The sequence below is a fragment of the Passer domesticus genome, chromosome 15 (assembly GCF_036417665.1).
Source record: "Passer domesticus isolate bPasDom1 chromosome 15, bPasDom1.hap1, whole genome shotgun sequence".
Taxonomy (NCBI): Eukaryota; Metazoa; Chordata; class Aves; order Passeriformes; family Passeridae; genus Passer; species Passer domesticus.
This window is the reverse complement of record NC_087488.1, coordinates 9,116,012-9,141,763: the sequence shown is the minus strand read 5'-3', so window position 1 is coordinate 9,141,763 and position 25,752 is coordinate 9,116,012. Positions and strand designations below refer to the sequence as shown.

At 42.1% G+C, this 25,752-nt stretch overlaps 3 protein-coding genes across 5 annotated transcripts in view; 1 reads left to right on the top strand and 2 right to left on the bottom strand.

Annotated features, from left to right (window-relative positions):
* Positions 1-6,415, bottom strand: part of VPS35L (VPS35 endosomal protein sorting factor like) — a 51,342-nt gene extending 44,927 nt beyond the window's left edge. Inside the window, exon 1 of the mRNA XM_064390876.1 lies at positions 6,407-6,415. The gene's annotated coding sequence lies outside the window, so the exon portion shown is untranslated. The remainder of the gene's footprint in view (positions 1-6,406) is intronic.
* Positions 38-18,896, bottom strand: CCP110 (centriolar coiled-coil protein 110). 2 transcript variants are annotated; one of them, XM_064390869.1, is made up of 16 exons: positions 18,769-18,896; positions 17,881-18,064; positions 15,767-15,923; positions 14,683-14,811; positions 12,056-13,700; positions 11,277-11,398; positions 10,969-11,152; positions 10,149-10,285; positions 9,707-9,823; positions 9,347-9,448; positions 8,951-9,067; positions 8,715-8,794; positions 8,060-8,122; positions 7,079-7,138; positions 6,407-6,489; positions 38-2,321 (listed from the first exon to the last, which is right to left on the bottom strand). In XM_064390869.1, the coding sequence occupies exons 3-16, from the start codon at positions 15,911-15,913 to the stop codon at positions 2,269-2,271; spliced, it is 3,039 nt and encodes a 1,012-aa protein (XP_064246939.1). In that variant the 5' UTR covers positions 15,914-15,923; positions 17,881-18,064; positions 18,769-18,896; the 3' UTR covers positions 38-2,268. The 2 variants fall into 2 exon arrangements, with proteins under 2 accessions (XP_064246939.1, XP_064246941.1); XM_064390871.1 differs by lacking the exon at positions 6,407-6,489.
* Positions 18,897-18,922: 26 nt separating this feature from the next.
* Positions 18,923-24,897, top strand: GDE1 (glycerophosphodiester phosphodiesterase 1). Of its 2 annotated transcripts, none has more exons than XM_064390897.1 (6): positions 18,923-19,253; positions 20,459-20,634; positions 21,763-21,868; positions 22,561-22,653; positions 23,263-23,474; positions 23,880-24,897. In XM_064390897.1, the coding sequence occupies exons 1-6, from the start codon at positions 18,999-19,001 to the stop codon at positions 24,025-24,027; spliced, it is 990 nt and encodes a 329-aa protein (XP_064246967.1). In that variant the 5' UTR covers positions 18,923-18,998; the 3' UTR covers positions 24,028-24,897. The 2 variants fall into 2 exon arrangements, with proteins under 2 accessions (XP_064246967.1, XP_064246968.1); XM_064390898.1 differs by having other exon boundaries at positions 19,131-19,253; positions 20,463-20,634.
* The last annotated feature ends 855 nt before the right edge of the window (positions 24,898-25,752 follow it).

Sequence of the window (25,752 nt, the reverse complement as noted above, 5' to 3'; positions counted from 1 at the left end):
GCCTGAGGGCGAGCGAAGGAACAGCACGGAAAGGGAGTTTAATGTTCAAAATTCAGAGTTTATTGTGCAGAATGCGCTAAGTAAAAAGCGAGACTGGTGAAAATGAAACAAAGTACAAAAATAAATAGACTTCTGTAATGGTATCACAATTCCACACAAAATAAAAAGATAAATATGTATAAATACAAAACAGCAAGAAGTACAAAACCAAATTCTGGCACTTGCCAAGAGAAAGGCCTCATGAAAGTCAAAAAAAAAAAAAGGCAAAAAAGACCCTTGTGCTATAATGCTTTATTACACACTGGAAACATGCTTGAAGAACAAGAGGTTTAGATGTGAAACCCTAAGAGAAGGGAAACATTCATTTCTACTAACACACTAAACCTATCTGTGCATCAACATATTGCCTATGCTAATAATAAATACAGCACATAAAACACCCATTAAAACCATCAATCTTTAGTGCTGCCATATCAGCAGCACCTTCTGTCATCTGTGACACAGGTTACCCTTGTCACTGTAAATTCCTCCCCTCTTGAGATGTTTTCCACTCCTAAGGAGAGCTGGGAATTAAAACACAGCTTCGTTGCCCACCGGGTGAGCAGGAAACTTGCCTCGGGCATTTTCCATACTACAGCTGTGATTTTAAAGCACCAGAGCATTGGTATGAAGGAGGCAGCTCTTCCACCGGTGTAAACTCTTCTATTTACAGCATCAGGGGAGCCCCCGGCCCCAGGCTCTCAAACAAACGAGCAGTGTCATTCTCCAAGGTGCTGGGGCAGTGTTTCTGCCATTTTCCAAGCATGCAGTTTGGTAACTTAGTGCCTGGTGTAACACAGCTGTTCTGAACAGCATCACGAGTGCAGATGAAAGCCACAGGCTGGTGCCAATCCACTCATCACTGCCCATGAAATAACTGTCCTCATCCCATTATTAATGTTCCTCTTTCATGCTATTTCCACAATGAAATTCTCAGTTGGTCTTTCTTCTCTTACATTCATGTCAACACATTACAAACCTTCCAAAATTTAGTGTGTTGTATTGTATTGACACTGGGAAAGTAACAAAATATAACCTAATTTACATTCTGGCAGTCAGTTCTCTACTGCAAAGATCATACAGCTGAGCTTTTCTCTCTAGAACTTTCTTAATATCATGTCTCAAGTTCATTAAAAGAAGGTGGAGAATGATGCTGCCCTCAAGTTGATGGATAATATCCATCAGTTGGAAGACTAAGGTAGAATATGACCATGATCTTTTAATGTTAGATATTCAAAAATGTGAAAGTGTTGGGATTGGTAGGGATTCCCCACCTGCAGAAATCATGACTTCAGTACAAAGGGCCTGTTAGATCACACAGGAGAAGATAAACGCTCAGAAAAAACTGCCACTGTCATCAATTAAATGTAACATATCTGAATTATTATTACAGACTCAAATAACTATTTAAGTCTGCAATGGTAATACAGTTAAAATTGTACCTTCTGAAGCTTTTGTAAAACATACACATCTCCATGTTGGAGATGTTGTTTCCATAAGAAAATGCAGTAGACAGCAGGGCAATAAAAACCCAAGGCTCTTTCAGTACAGTGGTTTGATCTACCACACATATAAATGCACATTTTTGGTTTGGTCAGTGAAAGTTTGTCCATCAGCCCAACAGTGAATTTGGAGCACATCTGTCCAGCTCAGCAGAAATGTAAAACATTTGGTACAAGGCCTTTAGTACTGAAATTGAGCTAATCTCATTCCTACAGAAAGTACATTCAGAACAGCTGCTGACAAATTCACTGACTTGAAAACTCACTTTTGTTTAAATTAACTTTGGGGTTTTTTTTCACGTTTAGCTGCTTCAACTTTATGGAATGAAAATAAATATATACGCATGACTTACTTATGGTGGCACTCACACACAGAAATTGCAATTTAAGTAATGCAAAAAGCATATGTCAGACACTAGAATTAGAAAGTGTGAAAAAGTCACAAATTACCTTCATGTTGCCCCATGCTAGTCATTAATAAACAAGATTATGAATCTTTTATATATTAATACTAGTCTGTACACAAGTTCTAACATGCAATTTTCCCACAAGCATTAGAGCTTCAAAGCAGCTTCAATATGATTGTGTTATGTGTCATCTGAAAATGACAAAGTAGGTTTAAGATGTCTAAATATACATCTATGTAAAGAAGATGCAATATTAAAAATCAGTGCTGACAAAGCCATCATTAAAACACGGCCACTTTATCCCAGTGAATGTTGTCTTCTTAAATTATCACAACATTTGGCTTCTTTCTTTGGGTTCTTCCTGCATATGCTCCTAAAAATGAGTAGAAATGTTACCATATTACAATTCAATTGAAACAGGATTATCCAACAAAAATAGCTGAAAAAAATCAGGACAGTTTTTTTTTAAGCAGTATTATGCATTCAGTGACTACTTTTTAAATGACAGTTTTCGTAATGGTACACCCCAAAATCCTTCTGAAAACTACCTGTAGGTTTAAAAGTAATGACATTCTATAGTACTGCCTTACTTGATAACTACTCTATCTTCTTTTCTGCTATTCTAAAACAACTACAACCACAATTTACAATTTTTTAAAGAACTATTGCATAACCAAGGTAGATTAAACGGCTGATTATGTTAAACTATGCCATATATTACTTAAAAAAACAATTAAAAATATTACACAAGTTGAATACTTAACATAACTCTTTCCTTTTGTCAGATTAATTAAAACAAGAGACAGCTGTAGGATCCCATATGTCAATAAGACAACAAGAATTAGAGGTACAGTATGAAAATCATCAGGCAGAGCCCTTATAAAAGGAAGGATGCTTAAGTAAAAAATAATAAATAAACAAATCAGTCTCTCCAGAAGGAGCAACTATACACATACATATATTTAAAAATCCATATTATACTATGCAGAGCACAAGTATCTTCCAGTAATGAGGGTTCAGCACTGCAGGCTGCTAAGGAGTAGCACAACTCAGCATTTTTCAGGTCCAAGCAGTTATCAAGAAAGTGCAGCAGTGTGAGCAAACATTTACACAAAGCAGTGAAAACCATATCACAGGGTGCAGAGCAGTGGGAATGGAAGACAGCCATGGAAGAGAAATGGGCACCAGGCAGTAAATGAAGGTGACAAAGGAAGTGCCAGTCCTTTTTGGGCTCTTTGGTGACTCTGGTCAGAGCTGCAGTGGTTACCTACAGGTGTCCCAGGCTATGATCAGCACAGGCCAAAGCAGCTCTGGAATGCCCAGAGCCTCCCACATCAACAGGCTCCCAGGACACAAAAGGCAGAAATCCTCACTGGCCCTGCCCTCCCCAGGGCTCTGCTCTTCAGATCACCTGGGATCTTCCAGGACAGACAACCAGGCTGACAGACACAGCCCTCTTTTAGTGATTAACACTACCCTCAAGTGTCCTCCAAGTTACATAAAAATGTCACACAAAGTAACAGGATATGACAGTAATAGCATACGAGTGTGAAAAAATCCCACAGCAGTCTAGACCAAGGAATTGCAGAAGGCAAGTTTGAATAAAAACAGTGCCAGTTCTGAAAACAATTAACACCCATCCTTTTCCAGTGGCAAGGGGCAATCACATGAGGCCTCTCTCCTGGGACAAAGGACAGACCTGCTGCTCACACCCAGCAGGTCTGAGGCTTCCTGAAGGGCTGGCCTGAAAGCCAACACACTGCACAGCCCCCACCACCTCACACGGGCAAGCTGTGCCCTTGGCTTGGCCAAGAGCTGCCAGGTATTCTGTGTGCCTCCTGCCCTCTATTTCCTTTCCACTGGAAAGGAAACTGGGCAGAGGAGATGAATAGGTCTTGTTGGAGCAACCTGATCCCAACCTGCCTGGCCCCACTTGCAAGCTACTGATGGAACATCTTGGCCTGATTTAAACTAATTGAACTTTTAAAAAAAAATACTCATTTATGAGTCTGTACTTTTCTCTTAAGCACAGAACTTTGGATTGAAGGAGCAAAACTCAACAAAAACTAAGTTTAGGATTGCCACCTGATTCCTAAACAAAATGTCTTCTTGCCAGAAAAAGAACAATCAGTCTGAGTGGTATTAAAGCTGCAAAGCACTTTGCATATAGAATTTAAAACAACAATCAGGAGAACAAACAAAAAAAAATGTTAGACAAGTATGTTATTTTCTTCTGAAGGTTTGTCTCATGTCAAAGTTGAATGTATTTATAATAACTATATCTTACTAGCCCTCCTTCCCTTTTTGACCCTCTAATAAGCACAATTTAATTGGTAGTCAGGAATGAATGAAGAAAAGAAATCAAATCAACACCGTATTTAACATACTGCCAGACTTTTCACTATTCACATTTCATCCATATACAAAGGAAACCATATTCTATTTAAATATATTGAAGTTAAGTTCTTTCATTATTGCAAAATTATGCAGATTGTTTCTTTCATGCTCAGGTAATAACTTCAGAATGCATTTCTATTCATGCAGTACAAGAAGTCTAACCTATTTCTGAAGGAGCACACTGAGGTGTTGGTATTGCACCACAGGAACATGAGTGATGTCCAAGCCCTACATGAGGTTACACTGAGCAGCCAGAACTAACCAGCATAAAACTGGTTAGCCACATCTGCCTGAAGTTCCAAGAAAGCCACTGCAGAAGGCATTCAGTGACTTTCCAGATACTTGACAAACAGCAACAAGGCAAAGAGAAGTTTGGAGATATATCCCAAAGGAGTTTTTTCATTGCCAAGTATGACCTGTCACAACTTGGGTAATTATGACTTAGATAAACCCAGGGATTTCCTTGGCACAGCAGCACAAGCTGCCAACACAGACGAGTGTTGAATGCTTAAGTGGATGTCAGGGCCAGCCACAGTGTAAACACCACTGTGCTCATCATGAGCTCTGTGTGAATTACATGGCTTTGGGGATGGGACCCAAACCTGAATCAGTGCCAGACCTGACCCTGACACCACCCTAACAACACTGCTACTCTTTTACAACCTCTGTAATACTGTAACTGGTAGAGGTTTTGATTGTTTTGTTGTCCCTGTTCTTCAGCATGCTCCTTTACTAGTCAGTAGCAAACTTGCAGATGAACACTTGCCTTAATGGCTACCTCTGGTTGCTAAAATTATATTATTTACTTTATCTGCTTTATATTTCAGGAAGATTATTTATTATCTTTGCTAATTTTTCTGTAGAGTCACTGAGTCCAACCAAACAAACTGCCTTGCTCTACTTTGATGATGACAGCACTGCCAAGAGAATTGAGTACAGAAAAATAAATGAACACACTCTGGTTGTGATCCCATCACCTGCCTTTTATCTCCCCCTCTGATACTGCACTGCTATCTGTGTTTATGCACACTGCCTCACTATACATCCTTCTGTGGCCACTTTTTTGACTTCACAAAGTAGCATCTGGGAAAACCTGCCATTTAAACAGTGTATAACACACTGCCTTCAACTCACAGATACTCCCTGCCAGCATTGCTCTGGGGCAGCAATAAATAAGCATTTCCCTTATAGGAAAGGTGTGATCCTTATCATATACAGATTATTTAAAACATTATGGAAAACAGTTGAAATCCTACTACATTACACATTTTTCTCATTAAGCCCCACAATTCCCAGTTTTTATACTTGTGGAACTCTCCTTTGAGAATGAAGTGTAATTCAGATCTTAAATAGTTTTAAAACCTATCAACCACTTTACCTTTTGATAAATCTAGGTTTATCACTTAAGAAATTTAAAATCTAATTTAAAAAATAGAAATTGTCTAAGACCATTCATAGTGATTTATTAGAGGTTCAGCACTATTATCCAACCTTTTATATAAAAGGTAACAAATCAGTAATCTCTGTATGGTAGCAGAAATACTCCACTTTTAAACTTGGGTCATTAAGACTTAAACATGCTGTAAGATGCTACAGGAATATCTATATATATAATTTTAGGACTGTAAAATAGAGAGTTAGAGTTATAAAGAGTTTCACCCTCTGAGGAGCCTGAAACTGTTCTTCCTGTCCTTTCAACATGCTCCATGCTGAAGATGTGTGTACTAAGAATCAAACCACATGAAGATTCTAATCCAAGTCTATTTTGACTACTAGCAATTTCTCAACAGTTCTAGAGAATATATCTGGCAATCTTTTTTGTGACTGGGCATCTGGTGAGTGAAAGCAAATGAGCTGTGCAGCACATTCTATACATGTGTTTATAGAATCTGAAAGTGGATGGGTCAGTTACCAGCGCAGGTTTGTTTGAAGGGATAGGTTAGACTTAAGGCAGAGCAAAGCAGGTGCACAAGGGAAGGAAAACAATGTATTGCCAATTTATTTCTTCTAGATACTAGTAACTTATTTACTATAAGATCCAAGCACCAATTTTCTACACACCTGAAACAGCCTTGTTAGACACTCTGCTCCCTGCAGCCTTCCTTCTATTTTGCTCAACCCCATTCACTGAGGTCTTAGGGGTTCTAATTAAATATAAAACAGTTAATAAGTCATTTGCAACAAACTTGAAAGGATGCATACAAAAATATAGACACTATCAAAAGGTGTTTGGCATGAAAACATTTTTACAATGTTCCACAGAGCCTCTTCCTGAGCACCAGTACAGTTCCTATTGATATTATTATGGCTTACATAGCTACATTAGGTAGGAGAACATCTCCCCATTAATAGATTGAAAAACTCTATTGAAGAAACTGATTTGATTTAGATACCATGGCATTACAGTCTACATATAAAAGCACAGTATTTCATTAAGTGGAAGCAAAGCTTCATGGAATGAGTGTTACAAATAGAAATGTTGGAACAGTGTAAATGAAGACAATACACAAGAGGATGACAACAATAAATATTTTCCTGCAGTATAAAGGTAAAACAAAGCTTCACCAATCTCTCAAAATACTGAGAGAAGTAATTATTTTTACTCTGAACAACAGTTGTACTGTTACGTGTACATAGTATGTGCATGTTATGTGTAAAAGATTATTCATCAATCACTGTTCTTGCACTTTGAAATTAGTTCATCTTCAGACAAGAAACATGCTGTGCTCTTACCCTTGTCTGCAAAGCAGTCTATGAACTGGGGCATTCTGTCCTTGGTTTGGTTGAAGTATGCTGTTAAAACACAAACTTTTATTAGTGCTCTTTCCCTTTAAAAATAAAAGTCTCTCAAGAAATTCCAAATTATGCATCATCTTTCACATAAAAAATTCAGAAAGGCTAACAGGTTTTGTAATGCAAATGACATGTAAGCAAACTGGCTGGAATTAAAATTTCAGAAGAGGATTACCACTTCCACTATTTAAATCACAGAAACAGAAAAGCACACAGACAGATGTCCCTCAACAGTGCCTTGGGTTCCCAGTCATTGATGAGAGCACACAGGAAAAAGGGCTGAATTGCTTACAGTAGTCCTTGAAGGCTGAACTGTATGAGTACACAGCATGTCTTCAAAGCTTTTGGGTAAACATGGGATAAAAACTGTTTGTAAGGGATGCCAGGTATCTGACCTTTAATATGAGATAAACATGCAGACAGGCCTCATAAGAGAGCAGCTGTTATCTGCCTGAACAACATGTACTGAACACTGTAACTTCTGTGATCTGAGCAGACAATCACACAGCCAAGGAACAAAATTTTCCCCACATTAAAAAGCTACTACTTTTCTGACAGCTTTCTAAAGATAAGCATTATCAATAATTGCACTGCAAAGTAAAGGGTATTAGGAAAAGTAGTAGTGCCAAACTGAAGTTTAATAGTGCATCTCAGAGAAAAACCTTAAACCTGAGCACCAAGACTAAAAATAAATAAATAACTTCTGAAGATAAAATTTCAGAAATTATTCTGAAGAAAATATATTATCCTAACTTATAATGAGCTAATAACCCTTTTCTCAGGCCATGGTAAATCAGATTTCATTATTTTCATGACAATATTAGCAGGAATTGAGCTGATCAATGGCAAACCAACAGTACAGATCACATTATTGTAAGACAGTTTCTTAAAAGCATTTTAATACAAGTACCTATCACCTACCGATTTTGAGGAGGTTTTTGTTTCATGATTGTTTTTTTACTTGGTATTCCCATTTCTGAAGCCCTAGAGCAACAAAAGTATTAAAACACATTTAAGTTAGCAAATCATCATCCAGGTCTTGAACAGAAACACTCAGAGAAAGCCTACAAGAGGAACCACACCTACATGTAATACTACCAGAGCAGTCCTACAGATGATCATTTCTTTACTCAGGAGCAAGTGTAACAAGTATCCACCATGTTGCAAGATAATGCCTGCTTCCATTCCCCAGAAAAACTTTACCAGAGATACTCTATTTTCTTTATTGCTAGGCACTTTAGATAGATAAAATCACTTGAGGCACGTTTTACTTTTTACAGTTTGCAAAATCAACCATAAACTAAGCATCCACCACTGCATTATAGCGTAAATGCACAACTAGGAACAAACATTTTTCTCCTTACAAACAGGAAAAGCCTTAAAAGTAAGAGCAAAATACAATTAGCAAGACACCATAAACCTGGAAAGCTTTTTACTCATTCTTCCTAGCAGAGATATCAGTTTGCAAAGAAACTGTTATTCCATAAACTTCTCCTCACTGTTTCCTATGCCTCCTCCTCCTTCTCTTGTACCCCCTTCCACCAACCCTCTCCACCCAAGGGAGAGCTGCACATACTTCATGTACTTTTTCCTGTCCAGAGATTTCTGTGTAGCTGTTGAAAGCATCATTCGCTCTCTTGGGCTCTTTATTTTATCCTAAAAAAAGGATACAGAAGAAAGTTACCTACAAAAGCATAATTAAAAATTTAGATTTAAGAAGCATTGTACATGGTAAGGAAGAATCTCTTAAAAGCAAAATGACTCAGTATTTAAAGTCCTGAAACAGTTTCCATTCCCTGGAAGATAACACACCATTTGCCTGAGCATCTTCTCTTTACGAACTTCGCGATCGTGACGCAGGATGTTCATTCTCTCCGACGCGTCCATGGTGAAAAAGATGTCATGGATGTCATACAGAGCAGCTCGCAGCTGGAAGGAATCATTAAAATGTTCATCACATATTCAATCAAGTTTACGTGCCCATGGTTTTGAACATCAAGCTCTTTTTGCTTTCAATCTAAACAAAACACTTCGTAATTTTGAAAACCATTTTTTGAAATCAAATAATTTTGTGTCAAGCAAAAAAATGGAATCTTCTCTTGTTTAAACGTTTTACTCTAAAGAAAGCCACTCTCAAGGTTTCATGTATTTATGTTACAAAAGCAGAATATCTAGGAAAGACCAAAAAAAAGGTTTAAATTGTGTCACCTGAACCATGACTCTTTCATGAAGGGATGCATCTTGTGCTGACACACTTCCTCTTTTCAATGGGGCTTCAGACTGCAAATTTTTTATGAACTCCATAGTATCCTGGGAAAGATGGGAAAATAAGAGTAAGCACCAGGCATAACCCTTCATAACAATCACTACACACAATACACGCAGCAAACAGACTCTTTGTTTGACTTGGACCTTGTGACACTAAGCAAGGCAACACTCAAATATGTTCATGTGCAGCCCCAAAATCTTCCAAGAACAGAAAATGCAGCATTTCATCTGTCAATGGAAGGCAGGAACAAAAGCAGACAGGAGAATAAGCTGCCTGTTACAAAAAAAGGCTGATCTTACTTTTACAGTTTGCTTAAGATGTTTTAGTTTTTCTGTCTGCAGGAGTCTACGAGTGAGAAATCCCTTTGCCACTGCTGTGATCTTGTCAAACTTCATTTGCATCTCTGGACTGAAAACCTTAAAAAAAAATTCAAAACTTTTTATAAAAAAGCAAGAATTATGAATTATTTATCAAATAACATCCATCAACTGACATACGTTTCCAAGTAAGAAAAAAGCTGTTGATAAAGCTTTGACTGGGCTCAAAGTACCCACCATAATTTAGCAGAACCAATATATTGCTATATTATTATTTTGCTTATATGAATAAGAAAAATAACCTACACAGTTCTCTTATAAAATCAAAGTTGACACAGGAAGATACTAAAATTTTATGTTACCAGCGCCTTACAAAAAAAATGAGGACCTTTTAAGATAAAAATAAATCTGTCTTTTCCCTTACCTGAATCCACCTAGTTTTGATCCTATTACTTGGCCTGCATACTGAGGTCTTTATAATTCCACTACCTGATGGTCCCCAGAGATAGAATGAAGTTTCACTTGTTGAAGAAAAGGTGTTGGGTGTTGTATGAGCAAAACCTGCACAGAAAGCAGAACACACAGCTCAACACACACTTCTGCCCATGAAGTAATGCCTGTGTCTGTGGATACACTCAGCCCGAGGGTCACAGCTTTGTCTACAAGGTCAACCACAGGCAAGAAGCAAGCTGAATATTCCTGATTGATTTCCATGCAAAACTTGCTGAACGAAAGACAGAACAAAACATTTCACAATGCTCTGGAACAGCTGAGAGGTGTTCCATCAGCTGTCGCTGTACTGCCTTGCAGTTAGGAACCCCTGGCAGAGCCCTCAAAACCTCCTACACAAACGTGACCACCTGGCCCAGTGCTGTGCAGCTACGTGGCACGAGGATAGTCCTTCTGGACATGATGCAAATCCACATCCTCATCCTTGATCAAAGGAGGCTATGCTTAGCTTGTTTTCCTTGGATGTGCCCTAAAACAGTTACATAACAAACGCAGTACATGGAGCTGTTCAAGGATGAATGAACCTGTGCTAAATGCCAGTGACACAAAGATGCAACAGACACTGTTCCACAAATGCTGCCCCCAGCTGAGGGCAGCAGCCATCTGTGTAGCCTGAGCAGCCCTAGGGCAGGAACACTGCACTCATCCACAGAGCAGGACAGCTGGTCCAGTCAAGCACTGTAGAACAAATTATATCACAACACTTAATCTACATTCTTCCCTTCCAGTTTTACCAATGCTGGTGGAGTTTGTGTTATGGACTGTCTCCAGCTGAGACTGCACACTTTCCAGCAAGCTACTTTCACTTTTTTTCCTCCACTCCAACTCCATCCTGCTGTTAATATTCACTTTGGAAATTTCTATTTCCGTTGTAGTAACCTTCTCTCCTTTTGAATTTCTCTTCTTCTCTTCCAGTTCCTACAGAAGGAAGATTCAACCATGAGACTATTTTTCTAACTCTGCAAAGCAACAGAATATACATTCAAAACCAATTACTTCCTGACAAACTTCCTTTGCTTAGAATTTTTCCTGTTGACCTTACCTTCAATTCCTCCTGTTCTCTCTCTTGTTCAGCTATCAGAATCGACAGTTGTTGTGCATGCTGTTCTTCAAGTCTCTTTTTCACTTCTTCAAAAGTCAGCATGTTGGATTTTAAAATACCTTCTGAGAAAATACGTAACAAAGAATCAAATATTAAATACCCTCTATATGATCTTTGCCAGAGACATCCATCCTTTATCAGAGGTAATTAGCCTCATCAGTAAAAAGTAAAAAAGATGTCTTTGATATCAGGTTTCCTTGATATCAAGTTCCCATCATGTATTGCACAGAACTCCATCATTTACTAGTCCTTCAAAATATCTGCATATGCATATTTGTGAACTAAACTTGTGGATGGAACAGCAGTAACACCAAAAGCCTATATTAAAATAGGGGCATGGAAAATACAGCTCTAAGAATTGTTACACTTGCTGGAATGAATTAACATTATTTATGCCACTTCAGCCTCATTTAGCAGAGACACACGCAGACGTAACACAGTCTTGAATTTGAAGAAAATATCTATGTGGTTTTCTTTTAATTTACATGGGCTGTCTTTTCTTTTAGTAGTCTTATTTAGACCTCGTGACATAAGACAATTGTCTTAGTAAAACTAAATTCCAGCTTCTAGGTTGAAATGGGAAATCAGTATTTGTGAAATCAAATTACATTAGAGAAATGAGGCTTCTGAAAAGAAACACCAATGACTAATGACCACTGGGGATTTTCTAAAATATTTATAAACTGAAAAGTAACCCTCAAGCACAGGAAATCTTTTACCTTTTGCCGTATTTTCAAGGACTGCATTCTTGGTAATGTAAACTGATCCCACAGGATATTTCTGTTCTTGCAACCACTGCTTCTCTTGTTCTTCCATTCCAACTCCGAGAACACAGGAACTTTTTTCTTTTTGGCAGTTGTCAGTGTCCAAATCAAGTCTACGTTTTACCTTTTCAAAATTTTCTGGGAACTGCTCATTTGCTGAGGAAACATTTGGAGTATTATCCAGCTGCTGTCGCACATTCTTGCTCTGCATTAGTAGTGGAGATGGATTTTCCACGTCGTAAGATTTATTGAGTTCCATTGGAGAATTACATTTCATGTTTTCTGCCAAAGTAGCTGGTTTCATTTCATTCACAGCCAGGATCCTCTGTGTCACTGCAGACTGACTGATGGCAAAGGGCTCATTCACTTTTGGAGGTGCCACACCAGTACTGCTCTCTGCTTTACAGGGCCCCCTGCTGTCCATCACCACCTGTCCTTCCACCACAGCCGACACTGCTCCTCTGCTTTCAAAGAGCCCCAAGGAATGGCGCTTTGGTCTGCCAGCCCCCAACCCATCACAAGGCCCTAAAGAATTCCTGCTGACACCAGGAACTCTGCCAGGACAGACCGTAGTGAAGTCCACCATGAACTTTGGCACCGATTCAGACACATTGTTTTTATCTGCAATGTCTTGCATGATTAAATCCATTGTTCTACCCTTACCTTTAGGACTTAACTCATAAGCATTCACAGGGTTGTTTATAATGATGTGTCCCATGGACAAAGGTCTTGGGCGCCGTCGGTGCACTTTAGGGCTCACGCTTGGCTCTGGGCTTGGCAATTTGGTATAAGAGCCTGTGAGGCTCCTGACAATGCTACTGTCACGCTCAAACACAGAATTCTTTTTCAATTCCTCATCTGAATCTGAATCTACCAAAGGGGGTGTCCCAACTCTCATAGGTATGTCTACTTTAGAAAAACTGGATAAAGTGGACATACTTGTGTTACTTGGATGCATAGAGACACAGTGGAGAAGAGTACTTGATTTATTAAGACTGGGTTTATCAAGTGTCTGAGCAGTGCAACTTCTGCCTGTAAGCTTGGCCCGCTCTTTCACAGAGTCGGTTGTTTTGACACCATCATTTTCTTTATCCGAGTGACTTTCACTTGTACTCCTCTTTGAACTGCTTTTCGAGGTACGCTTGCTTTGCTCTTTCTCTATGTACTCCCTAGACTTCTTTATCAGGTTCTGAAGACTCATTACACATGGATCTTGGACATCCTCATCTGATGGTGACCCCACTCGTCCCTCCTGCTTCTGCAGAGCATGAGACGGGACCTTGTTACACACCTTGTCAGGAGATGCAGCCCTCGGACACGGCGCATCTTCCGAGAAGCGACTCTCACCTGGCTTTGAAGAAACATTTTCTTCTGCTGCCTTAACTACTTCTGTCACATTTGATGTCATTTGCCCTGCAGTACCTGATGGTCTAAGTTCTGATGTCTTTTCCAGGTCCATGGAACTCTGCCTTTCAGGAGTACATGCTGAATTGGTATCTGATAGAGCTGTGAAGTCAGTCAAAGCCTTTGAATCCAAACCAGGGCAAGAACTCTCAGCCTTCGATGTGTTTGCATCACTCATGCTAGGTCCTTTCTTCATCTGCAAAAGAAAATTTTAAAAAATGACAGATTTTCAATAAAATCTCAGAATTTCAGAATCTTGTAAACTTCACTTGAACTTAAAAAAATTTTTTAAAAAAACTTTATTTAAGTGAGAATTACATGTTACTTCCAGCCAGCATTTGTTTAAAAGGATTTTCACACTACAACTATCCTTTAAGCTGCATCTTCGTTATCTAAAAGACACATTTGAAAAAAAAAAAACAAAACAAAACAAATTTACATTACTTTTGTATTGAACATACTTTCCTGGTCTGCTGGTCAAACCCCAAGCCAGCTGACTGTTGCCACACACACTCAGTAAACAATGCAAACTACAAAGTGCTGTTTGCCACCTTGGTAACTCAACAAACTCAGTATTAACTGTTGAACTCAACAAACTCAGTATTAACTGTTTAAGCAACAGTTTAATCTAAAGGCTGTATTACAGCTGTTCCAAAGACATACAATAACTTCTTAATTAGATACATACAGTAGTCTTTTAAATTAAAACATCTGCTAAATTCATAATTGAAGCAGCAAAAAAAAATAGTTACAGTAAAATTTTAAAGCACACAACAGAAATTCAAGTTGTTGTGAAAGTAATTTTAATTCTGTAATCATCAAGTTGAATATAGATTATTTTATGATTAAGCTATAAGCTTGCAAATAAAGCAGCTCTAACACACACAAGTTGTTCACTTGTTTTAACAATCCAGTTGTTTCCAACACTTACAAAAGAAGCAGTGAGCTCTGTCTTTTGCATATAGCAAAAGAAGCAGTGAAAACAAGTCCCATGCACTACACTGAGTGTCAGTAAATGACCAATTATCAGCATGAAATAGTAGCAAATGCTGGTTCTGGGGAGTAGCTGCTATTCCTTTCATGTTTAATTTGGGGAATACTTAAACCCCAACACTTTCTCAAAACGTCTACAGCAGTGATTTTCTGTAAATCTATGAGGCAGCTTTGGACTAACATACCTGGACATTTTCTACAATCTCCTGAACACGATTCAGTAAAGCTTTTTTGCGGGACTCCCGTTTCCTGGTCTCTATCTCCAGTGCTTTCTCCTTGTACTGCTGTATTTCCTTTTTCTTTTCAAGGCTAAGCTGCAAAACAGAGTGTAAGAAACATAATTTATATAATTAAACACAAATTTCAATACAGAATTACAGAAATAAAAGAAAAACAACAGATCAAAACAATTAGAAAAACAGAAAACACCTGAAACTTTGTGCACGTGTTAAATGCCAACTTCTTCTCAAGCAATTTTTTAAGAGACGATGTATAAAATGCCTTCTTGGCACACATGCAAATGAACATGAATTTGAAACACCATTTATAAAATTTTCCATGAACATTACATGTTACAGTATCAATCTGACTGTATTCAGAGATTTTTTCTAAAAACTCTTACAACATCCTTGCATCTGTAAATTAAGAATGTGACAATATATCCACAATTTATATCTGTATCATGATTTTTGGATGTTGTAAGAGACTCTCTCCCATTTCTTCCCATCACTGAAACAAGGAAGTCAGCTGCAGTATTGCAGGAACTACCAACAATCTTCAGCTTAGCTCTGTTTGCATTAGCACAGAATGACTTAACATAATTGATGAGCCTGTGGAATACATTACAGGAAGATGCAAACACATGCAAAAATATATTCCTTAAAAGCTTTTTAACTATCTCGGTATTTCTTATTCACATTTTTTGCACCATTAAAATAACTCACATGTTCAGTGTTTGAAATGTCAATATCATTTTACATGAAGCCCAGCAGTAACATTATTGAAAACAATCAACATTTGTGCCCCCCTTAGGAAGATAACTTAAAAAAAATTAAAAGAAATTTAGTCAATGTGAGGGAGAAAAACATATATTTAACCCCTTGTTTTGTAAGATTTAGGCTAGGAATTATTAAAATACAGGAAGCAGCAGGTCAGATGACAGCTCACAGACATCTTCAGTAGAATCATTCTTTATAAGTGCACACCAAAGCCAGTGCCAATAGCACAGTTAGCACACCAGGGAGGAAAAGGAACAAAAAAAGGCCTTACCAGAGGGGAAAGCACAGGAACTCCATAGAATTGAATGAGGGAGATATTTTTGTTCTGAACAGTCAAAGAGGTTTTTCCTTTTATTGCCTCTGCTTGGATTCTGGAAAGATGTTTCCTACAGAATATTTCATAGTCCTCCATCTTCATGTTATCTAAGCTGCAAGGAATAACAACATTACTCTTCCATGCACTTCCAAGACCTTGAAGGGAAAACAACAGCACCACTAATTCTGTGTCACTATGTTTTGGGAAGCAAATTCTACATTAGAAAACTGAGTCAGGTTTCTCTTTCTCCTAATCATTAACAAAGCCTGCAAAACTCTTCTTTATTTTCCCCTATGAAAGGAGGATCTGCATATATGCTCAAAAATGCTGATCACAAACAAATGGAGAAGAAAACAAGCACTGAGATAATCAGGATTTACAAAACAGTACCTGCTATAGATAATTTCCACCAAAGACAAAACTTTTGAGATCTTCCACAACGAGACAGATCCTATCAACTGTCAAAAAAAAACCCCAAAACCCAGCCTGGACAAAACTGCTGCCCAATTGGATTTAAAAAAAAAAAAAAAAAAAAAAAAGCCTTTACAGGTTTAGGGGCTGAGAGGAATTCATGTCTCACTCCCGTGAGCCTCCGTCTCGATACATCCCTGTATGAACAGACGCCAGTACTCACACCACAAAAATAAAATAAAATAAAAAATTGCAACCTTGTCTCCTTAAAAGCGGCCCAATATGTGAAATATCTGTCACTGCCCGTCCCCAGGAGCGAGCCCTGCACCGCCGGCAAGGCCTGACAACGCTTTGTTCCCTGGCACGCTTCGGCCGATCCCTGCCCGCCCGCCCCGGCGCAGCGAGCCCGCCCCGAGCTGGGGCCGATGCGTGGCCTGCCCCGGGCCCCGGCTGCCCCGCGGGCCCGTCCAAGGCTCGGAAGCTGCGCGGGGCTCAGAGCTCGGAGCGGCTCCCGGCACCCGCCGCACTACGGGCCCCAGCGCGCCCCGCGCCGCCCGCCCCGCCTCCCGCCCCGCGGCACGGGCCGGGCACGGGCACCGCCCCGCGAGCACCGCGGCACGGACCGGCCGGGCACGGGCACCGCCCCGCGAGCACCGCGGCACGGACCGGCCGGGCACGGGCACCGCCCCCGCGGGCACCAGCGAGGGCAGCCCCAGCGAGAGCGGAGGGGATGGAGCGCCAGGCCGGTGCTCCCAATTCCTGCCATTTCCACCCATAGCTCGCCCACACAAGTTGCCCTGTTAGCACGGGTGTGATCTGTTCTGCTCCGTCCCATTGCAGGTCACACGGCTGTGCAGTCCTTGTGCAGTCGGGACCGCCGCAGGTATCAGTTTCAGCGAGCACGCTGTGACTGATGATATCTGTTTCTCTGTGACAGATAAAGATGCGCACCTGCTCCCGTGCTCTGTGAGGACAGCCCCCAGCAGGACAGCATCCATGAGGGCATCACCGCTGACATCCTATCCCTCCCGCCCGGGCAGCAGCTGCCGGTCTAGCCAGTCCAGCAGCAGGTAACACTCACCGGACAGGCAGGTCAGGTGCAAGGAAAATCCACACTTGTTTGGCCCAGGCATAATTAATTTAAATATATGGAAGCATCTAATTCCCAGCATTTAGAGCTGTTAAAGCTGTCATTCTCGTTTCAAAAAACAAGTTCATCATCTGTTGCCTCTTCAATGATCTTTGAGGGGCTCTATTTTTTTAAATTTCATCTTTAATCTTAACAAAGGCTGTTGTTTATCAAAGGGTTTTTTAAATATGTTAGACATCTAATTAGGCATTCCATTATTTGTTGTAATCTCTGATTTTTCTACACCTGGCAGAAACACAAAACCACTGACAGAGTACCTGGGATGCTCAGAACCAGCTAGGACACTATGTGACAAATTTTCACCTCAACAATAAAAAAAAATTAAAAAAAATCCTAAACAAACAAAAAAATCCCTAAAAAAAAACAACAAAACCCTCACAGCAGTTCAGAAGATGGCTTCATGCCTGTTCTACCCCTAGTTGCTCAGAGCTCCTCACTGGAAAGTCGGTCGTTTCCCATCCTTCCCACAGACACAGACACCAAAAAGCCGGTCAAAACCCCCACTTACATTAACACACACTGCTAGTTCCTCGGCTTTGCTGTTCGTTTCCGCAGCCTTCACTCAAGCAGCTGTTTCCGGGCCGTGCTGCTCATCTCCCCGGACTCCTGGCCGATGTTCTCGCCGGTGCCGGCGGGCAGAGCCGCGGTCCCTGTCCAGGCACCGCTGCTCCTCCGCGGCTCCTGGGCCTGGCCTGTGGGCAGGAGCGACTGCACGGTCAGCTACATAAAACGCACAGTATATAACACTGTATATCACAAACCAGCAGTTAGCTGGAAAATAATCACTATGGATGTTGTGTTTCTAATTAGCCGGCTGGCACAGCCACAGAAAGCCCTCAACACTCTCCATATGCACAGGTGTTCTGCGACTCCTGGACAGCGCTGCCTTTCCTTCCTTTAGCACCCTTTACTTTTATCCGCACCATGTTTTATCAGGAACGGCCCGTTTCCCGCAGTGCCCCGTGTTCCATGAGGAACAGCCCCTGTTTCCCTCAGGAACAGCCCCTGTTTCCCTCTGTGCCTTGTGTTCCATCAGGAACAGCCCCTGTTTGTCTCATTGCCCCGCATTCCACCAGGAACAGCCCCTGTTTGCCTCAGTGCCCCGCATTCCACCAGGAACAGCCCCTGTTTGCCTCAGTGCCCCGTGTTCCACCAGGAACAGCCCCTGTTTGTCCCATTGCCCCGCGTTCCACCAGGAATGGCCCCGTTTCCCTCAGGAACAGCCCCTGTTTGCCTCGGTGCCCTGTGTTCCCTCAGGAACAGCCCCTGTTTGCCTCAGTGCCCCGTGTTCCCTCAGGAACAGCCCCTGTTTTCCCTCGGTGCCCTGTGTTCCATCAGGAACGCCCCATGTTCCATGAGGAGCACCCCGCTTCCCGCACGCCCCTCGCGGCGTTACCTGAGGTGTTGCTTGGGGCCCGGGCTCGGTCCCGCCCTCAACGCGGCCGGAGAGGGCCGGGCGGACACTGCGGGCGCTGATTGGCTGCTGCGGCTGACAGCCGGGCGCTGATTGGCTGCTGTGCTGACAGCCGGGCGCTGATTGGCTGGCTGCTGGCGCCGCCGCCGCCCTGGGCGCTGGGAGCGGCGGCGGCCGTTGCTCGGCCGGGCCGGCGGTGCCCGCGGCCCGCCATGCTGTGCCACGGCGAGGGCCTGCTGAGCTCGCTGACGGCTCTGATGGCGCTGGCGCTGGCGCTGAGCCGCAGCCCGGCGCTGGCCTGCCTGCTGCCGGCCGGGCTCTACCTGGCGCTGCACCTCCTGTCGCTGGAGCCCGCGGCGCCCCAGAGCGCGCAGCGCGTCCTGCGGCCCCGCGGCGCCGCCGCCCGCATCGCGCACCGCGGCGGCGCGCACGACGCGCCCGAGAACACGCTGGCCGCCATCCGACAGGTCAGCGCGGGCCCGGGCGGGCGGGTTCTGGCTCATAATCCGCACTCCCAGCAGCAAGGGAGTCACTCGGGCCGTTCTTCCCTGCCGGAAGCTGTGTGGGCCCGTGACCCTTCATCCCAAGGGGAACTGCAGGTCCGAGTCCTGTGGGAGCTGCTGTAGCCTTGGGTGTTTCAGCGGTGCAGCCATAATGAAATACTGTGTTTCGTTGATGTAGCAGCAGCACACAGAGAGCGGACAGCAAGTCAGTAACAGGCTGTTTGTTTTTTAAAACCTTGAAGATCTGTGATGAAAATCCACATTTAGGGGAAGATCTGGTAGCAGCAGTTCGCTGTGGGCAGGCCTGCCGTGCCTCGCTGCCCCCTCAGCTGCACGGCATCCAGCACAGCCAGGGTTCACAGTCTCTTTCTGGGAATCACTTGAATTAGTGATTATCGGTCCCTGGAGTGTGGTGTTCCTGTGAGGTTGAGGTGTTGCTGCTCTGAGGATCCCCTACCTTTGTGTGAGACAGGATTCCCAGTCCTGATAAACTCTGAAGCTGCACAATCCTTGCATGGCGGCCACCTGGAGGTAACCTCTGTACCCGGTTTTTGTCCTTCTGGTGCATTGTCCCCTTTCCCAGGAGGGCACTTGTCCTTCAGAGCAATTCAGGTGTTGTTAGCACTTCACTCGAGTGTTTTTCTGAAGAGTTCTTGGGAACGATCCCGGGCAGGAACAGGGTGTATGAAATGTCCTAAGGCAGCCTGGCTGCTTCTTGCTCTCTGCTAAGGCCATTCCTCAGAGAGGAGCAGGGGTTTGCCATCCATCTACTGCTTGCTGTACACGTGGTAAACAGTGTTGACTAAGTGTTAAAGTGTAGACATTTGCTTCTCTTGTCTTTCAGAATAAGGACTCCAGGGTTATTACATCAGAAGGAGAGAGCAGGATTCTTTTCTGCATTTTTATCCTGAAACAGTTCAAATCCCAAGACTGAGGAAGAATCATTGTGGTTTCAGCTGTAAAATAGATTAGACGGTTCAGTTAAGTTTTGAATGCTCAGCAATGACTTGGGTAAAACTTGCTTTATTTTGCAGATGGAGACTACTGAAAAATACATTAATATTTTATTAATTTTTTACCAAAATACAAGCTAATTATAGCTGTACCTGTGTCAAATCTATAAACCTGTCTCTTCTGTTGTGTATGTGATTTTCTAAATTTTTTTTAAGGCAGCTGAGAATGGAGCAACGGGTGTGGAGCTGGACCTTGAATTTAGTGCAGATGGTGTCCCCATTCTCATGCACGATGACACAGTTGAAAGGACAACTGATGGGGCTGGGAGTCTGAGGGACCTGACGTTTGAGGAAATCAGGAAGCTTAATCCATCTGCAAAACACAGGCTACGGTAAATGAACTGCTCTGAAATTTAACTTTCAACAGTGCAAAAATAATTCTTGATGAACAAAATTATTGATTTGATCTATCACTCATGAACATTTTTTTAAATTTAAAACTTAGTCCTATATTTTATTTTTAATTTGATTTTTAGAGGCATAGAGACTCCTTACCCATCAGTAGATTAGGAACAGTGAAATACAGTCAAGATAAACTGGTTTTCAGGGACAAAATCCACAGGCATCTAATGTGAGACAGGTCAATATCTACATAAACTAATGAACTGGTCAATATCTACCTAAGTCCTAAATTGACTGCAGGACACTAAAGGTGCTGGGATCTTCATGATATGTCAGAATTGGCCAGAGGAATTACTTCTAAGATTAATTTTACTCACATGTATTAATTGACTGATTGTGTTTTGAGGATTCTACACATCAGGTTTATACTGTTGAAGAGGAGCTAGACAGATTTTGGGTGGCCTCACTGTGACCCTCGTGGCTGATTAGGTGATTCCTAGGGGTATGCAGGGGGAAATATTTGTATATATTACTAAGAATTTGATAACAGTGCAACTTGAAGTATCATGAGTGAGTCAATTTCAGAGGAAGAACTTGTCCTGAGACACTGAGTTAGGGAACCCCAGAGGTGCAGACGTGCCTCCTGTGAGTGTGGCACAAGGAGCATCTTCCCTGTCTCACTGGAGAGGTGATCACCTGGGCCACGCAGGGGGAATTCCCACAGGCAGTGACTGCTGAGCAGCTGCTCTTCAGTGTCAGGAATGAATGAACTGTCACCCCACCAGGAATGATTTATGGATGGGTCAAGCTGCTTCTGCTGAATCCTCAGCTTGCTCTGCCTGTTCTGCCAGGATCTGCATTTCTGGCTCGGGGCTGGGGAGTGCAGGAGGAGCAGGAGGAAAGCAGCAGTTGGGACTGAAAGCTTGTTTGTGGGAAGGAGGAGAGGAACTGGTGTTGATGTTTTGGGGCAGGACATGGGGCCAGTGAGCCCTGGATCCCACCTGCTGCTCCAGTGCAGCAGCAGACTTGGAGTCAGCCCTGTGTGGTTGGTGACAGGCAGGCCCATGTGTGTGCACGTGTGTGTTGACTGCATCCCAAGGAGTTCTCTGTTTCCACAGGAGCCAATTCCAAGGTGAAAAGGTGCCAACTCTGAGAGAAGCTGTTGTGGAGTCCATGCATCACAATCTTACAATCTACTTTGATGTCAAAGGCCATGCAAATCAGGTACTGCTCAGTGCAGCATGGCACCTCCCCTCACCCCTTCTGTGGCTCTCTGAGCTGCTCTGGTGATCGTCTCGCACTGGTCCCTGTGTACAGTCCATTCTTTACCATGAGTGAGCCCAGGCCTGCTGCTGGTGACACCCAGAGCTGTCCTGGGAAGCTGCAGCTCAAACTGGCACAAGGCCTGTGCAGGTATTGCACTCAGCTCCCAGCACTGCTGTGAAACAGCAAAGGGAATTCCCTGCTGTGCTGAGGGGAGTCACTACCTCATCTTCAGCCTCCACTGAGGGATCTATAATTTGCATTACTGAGGGCAGATGCAAATGATCTATCACTAATATTTTATATAGAGTAATTTTTTTCTTTAGCCTAGCAAAATATCGGAATAAATAATTTTCCTCTTAACTAAAGCTTGGGTAGTACTAAAAATTATATCTACGACATATTTAAGTACATTTCAAACACTGAGAATCCTACTCATCGTTGTAAATAGTGAACAGAAATTCTTTTGCTAAAAACCAAAATATCATTTCTGTGTTAATGCTGTAAACAAGGTGCTGTTTTTCTTCTTCTCCCTTTCTATTTCAATCTTGCAACACAGCAGGGAAGTGTTTTCAAGATTGTTCTAAAATGACTTGGCAGTGTAAATTAAATATGAGTGTATGTATAACATCTCTGTGTGTCTCTAATTGCAGGCAGTTGATGCCCTGAAACAACTCTACCAGGAATTTCCACAGTTGTATAACAGCAGCATTGTCTGTTCTTTCATGCCAGATGTTGTTTATAAGGTGATGTTTCCTAAAAGTTTATTTTTTCTTTTTTTTCAGTCCTGTCTGGGTATATCAGTATGGTATTAAACTCCCAGTTCCAGGTTGCTTTTGGGCTGTTCAAATACCGAAGGCTTTTAAAAACAAATGAAGCATAATGCATTAATCTTATTAGATGACTCTACTTATTAAATGCAAAAGGAATCTACAGCAATTCCCTCCCTTCTGAAAGCAGTGCAGACAAATCTGCATGGCTCTTCTAGTTGGTGTCTGGCCAGGTATCTGTGTGCAAGGTACCTGCTAAATAAATATTCTAGATACTCCTAAAACTCTGTCCTCATTGCCAAGTCTACTTACTTTTTTCACATTATATGCATTGCATGACTGCTGTGTAATTTCTTTAACATAAGAGCTGGTGCTTATTCAGTATAATTTGAAGAAAAAAAACCCCTATTATAACATACCATAAACATCTTTCTAAAAGAGTTACAAAAGAATGTGGAGGGGAAGGATAGGATTCTGGTAGAATTGTAAATGCAAGCTAGGACTTTGTATCTTACCTATCAAAAATTGTATTTAATGCTGCTGGGCTTTTGGATGAATTACAGTCTTTTCTCCTTGGTCCCCCAGATGAGGCAGGCTGACAGGAATGTTGTGACAGCACTGACCCACAGGCCCTGGCAGCTGAGTCACCTGGGAGATGGGACACCCCGATTCAGCTCCTCCTGGAAGCATTTCTTGTACATGGTGATGGATGTCATTCTGGACTGGAGCCTGCACAGCTTCTTGTGGCGACTGTGTGGGGTTTCAGCTTTCCTCATACAGAAAAATTTTGTTTCTCAGTAAGTGTTGGAGTTTGCTCATATATCAGGAGCTATTCTCTTCTGTTAGTGTATGGGGTGGAGTTAACACAGTATGTGCTTATCAAAATGTTCCATTTAGTGCTGGGTGAGGTGTCTTGATAATTTCTTTACTCCGTGCTGTTTTATGATTTTAAGCCTCTATCTTTTTTACCTGAATTTTTACCTTCTGTTACAGCCTACATTTAATCTCAAAGAGAAAAAGCATTTGTTGCTTTGCCTGTTTACAATAAGAAAACACAAAAAGATGATGTTGCAGAACGTGACACACTGCTGTTCCTTGGGGTGATGCTGATGCAAGACCAAAACTCAGCTGTAGCCTCAGCACTGTCTGCCTTAACTCTGTGTGGTGTCAGGCTCCTCTCAGGGTGTCTCTGTTCCTTGCAGGGACTATGTGAGCCACTGGTCTTCCAGAGGAATTCGAGTGGTTGCCTGGACAGTGAACACGTTTGCAGAGAAAAGCTACTACGAAAGTGTCCTTGACTGCCCCTACATCACCGACAGCTTGGTGGAGGACTGTGACCCTCACTACTGAGGCAGCCCCTGCCCTCTGCCCTCCTGGGCAGCTCTGCAGCCACCAGGGCATCCAGCACTGCTGAGCACAGCTCTGGGAAAGGCAGAGCAGCACTTGGCTTCTGCCTGTGGTCACACCTCAAATGCAGGAACCTTCTGGTGCAGCCAGAGTCTGAGGAAATCACTGTAATGTAAAAGAAAGAATCATATTTGGCAACCCTGTTAGGCCATCCCTTGTCTGTGCAGGTGGCTTTATAATTCTCAAGGAATAATTCTATTCCTTGGCTTTGTTTAAATTTTGGTTCTAAATTTTGGTGTCGGCAATTTTGGTGTCAAAATTTCAAATCATAACTTGATGTTAGTAATTTTAACAGCATGTTCTACAAGTGTATACTAATTTGAGGTTGATTTATAGCACCTTAAGATCATTTACACTATTGTTCTTAAAACAGAAAGTGGAAATAATGGTACAATGGTGAAAAAATAGAAGATGAGCATATTTCCCTGCCCTGTGTGGAAAGATGGCTGTGCTGAATCCTGATGAGGAAGAAAAAGCCAACTTTCCATGTGTGATGTGATGTGAGCTTATGAGAATTAACAAATAAAACTTGAATAGCTTCTTATCTTCCAGACCTTCTAAGACAACCAGGGGAAGATAGGAAATTGTTTCTTCTAATGAAGAAAAAACACAGCACATGAATGTATTTATTTTAAAGATAAAGCTATATGTGGAGTGGTGGTAAGCAGTAGAACAAATGGAGCTGAAATGTCTTTTTAGTTTGCCTTTGGTTGCATGATTGAAGGGCACTGAGAGGGATATGGAATCTGTAATGCAGATGTAACTTGAACTCCAAAGGATCTGTAGTTGCAATAAAAAGTCTTTGAGAATTCATGGAGAGGGGTCTTTGTCAGGTGTGCAGAAGGGCATTTATATAAAATGTCAAAATTAGTGCAGATTGTCCCAGTTAGGGTAAATCCAAACTTCTGGAATATGAAAGATTCATGTACAACCTGCTGGGAGGATGGATTTTCTGTTTGTGTCCTGAGCTCAGTCCAGGCACAAAGAAGCACAAAGGAGGTGCTTTTCCCTGCCCTGCAGAAGCAGCAATCTCAGCCTCCTGCTGCACGTCCTGTAGGATGTGTAGGTTTATGTCCAGACCCTGTCCTGCCCCTTCCTGGGTCCTGTGGCCTCTGCTGAGCCCCCAGGGGCTCCCACTGAAGGGCAAATGACTCTCCATGGCTAATGGCCCTCTCTCCAAAGGTCCAGCTGTTGTTGCTGCTTGAGTTTCTGGCACTGCTGAGCCACCATCCTCAGTGCAAACACCAGGTCCATGCCCAGTGCCCACAGCTGTATGTGCAGGGAAACAATAAAATTGAATCTCTGCTCTTGCACTGTGTGTAAAATTTGTCCTTTTCTCTGTGTCTCTGGTGGCTGGGTTTGGGCTGTCTTTAGCCTAAATTATGAGCAAGATGAAAAGATGTGCCTCTTTCCAGAGCAACAAGGGAGGAAAAAAACAGGCACTAGTAGAAAATGAGCTAAAGAAAACAAAAATTATCGTGGTGGCAAAGTTGTAGTCTTGAATGAAAAGAAGCTACATCAAATATCACAGTCATGTATGATAAAAAAATAAATCTTAGTTGGTTTACTTCCAATCAAAACTTTATAGGAAAATATGTGTAAACTTTCAGTTTACAAGCAATAGTTTTACACAGATGAGAAATTGATAGTCACTCTTAGTTCTGATGG

Excerpts from the sequence above, each read along its gene's own strand:
- CCP110 (XM_064390869.1), bottom strand. The coding sequence starts at position 15,913 with ATGAAGATGGAGGACTATGAAATATTCTGTAGGAAACATCTTTCCAGA. Across the intron at positions 11,399-12,055 it reads CCTTGAAAATACGGCAAAAG|AAGGTATTTTAAAATCCAAC; the intron begins GTAAAAGATTTC and ends GTATTTTCTCAG. Across the intron at positions 9,824-10,148 it reads TCAAAACTAGGTGGATTCAG|GTTTTCAGTCCAGAGATGCA; the intron begins GTAAGGGAAAAG and ends TTTTTTTTTAAG.
- GDE1 (XM_064390897.1), top strand. The coding sequence starts at position 18,999 with ATGCTGTGCCACGGCGAGGGCCTGCTGAGCTCGCTGACGGCTCTGATG. Across the intron at positions 19,254-20,458 it reads CGCTGGCCGCCATCCGACAG|GCAGCTGAGAATGGAGCAAC; the intron begins GTCAGCGCGGGC and ends ATTTTTTTTAAG. Across the intron at positions 20,635-21,762 it reads TCTGCAAAACACAGGCTACG|GAGCCAATTCCAAGGTGAAA; the intron begins GTAAATGAACTG and ends CTGTTTCCACAG.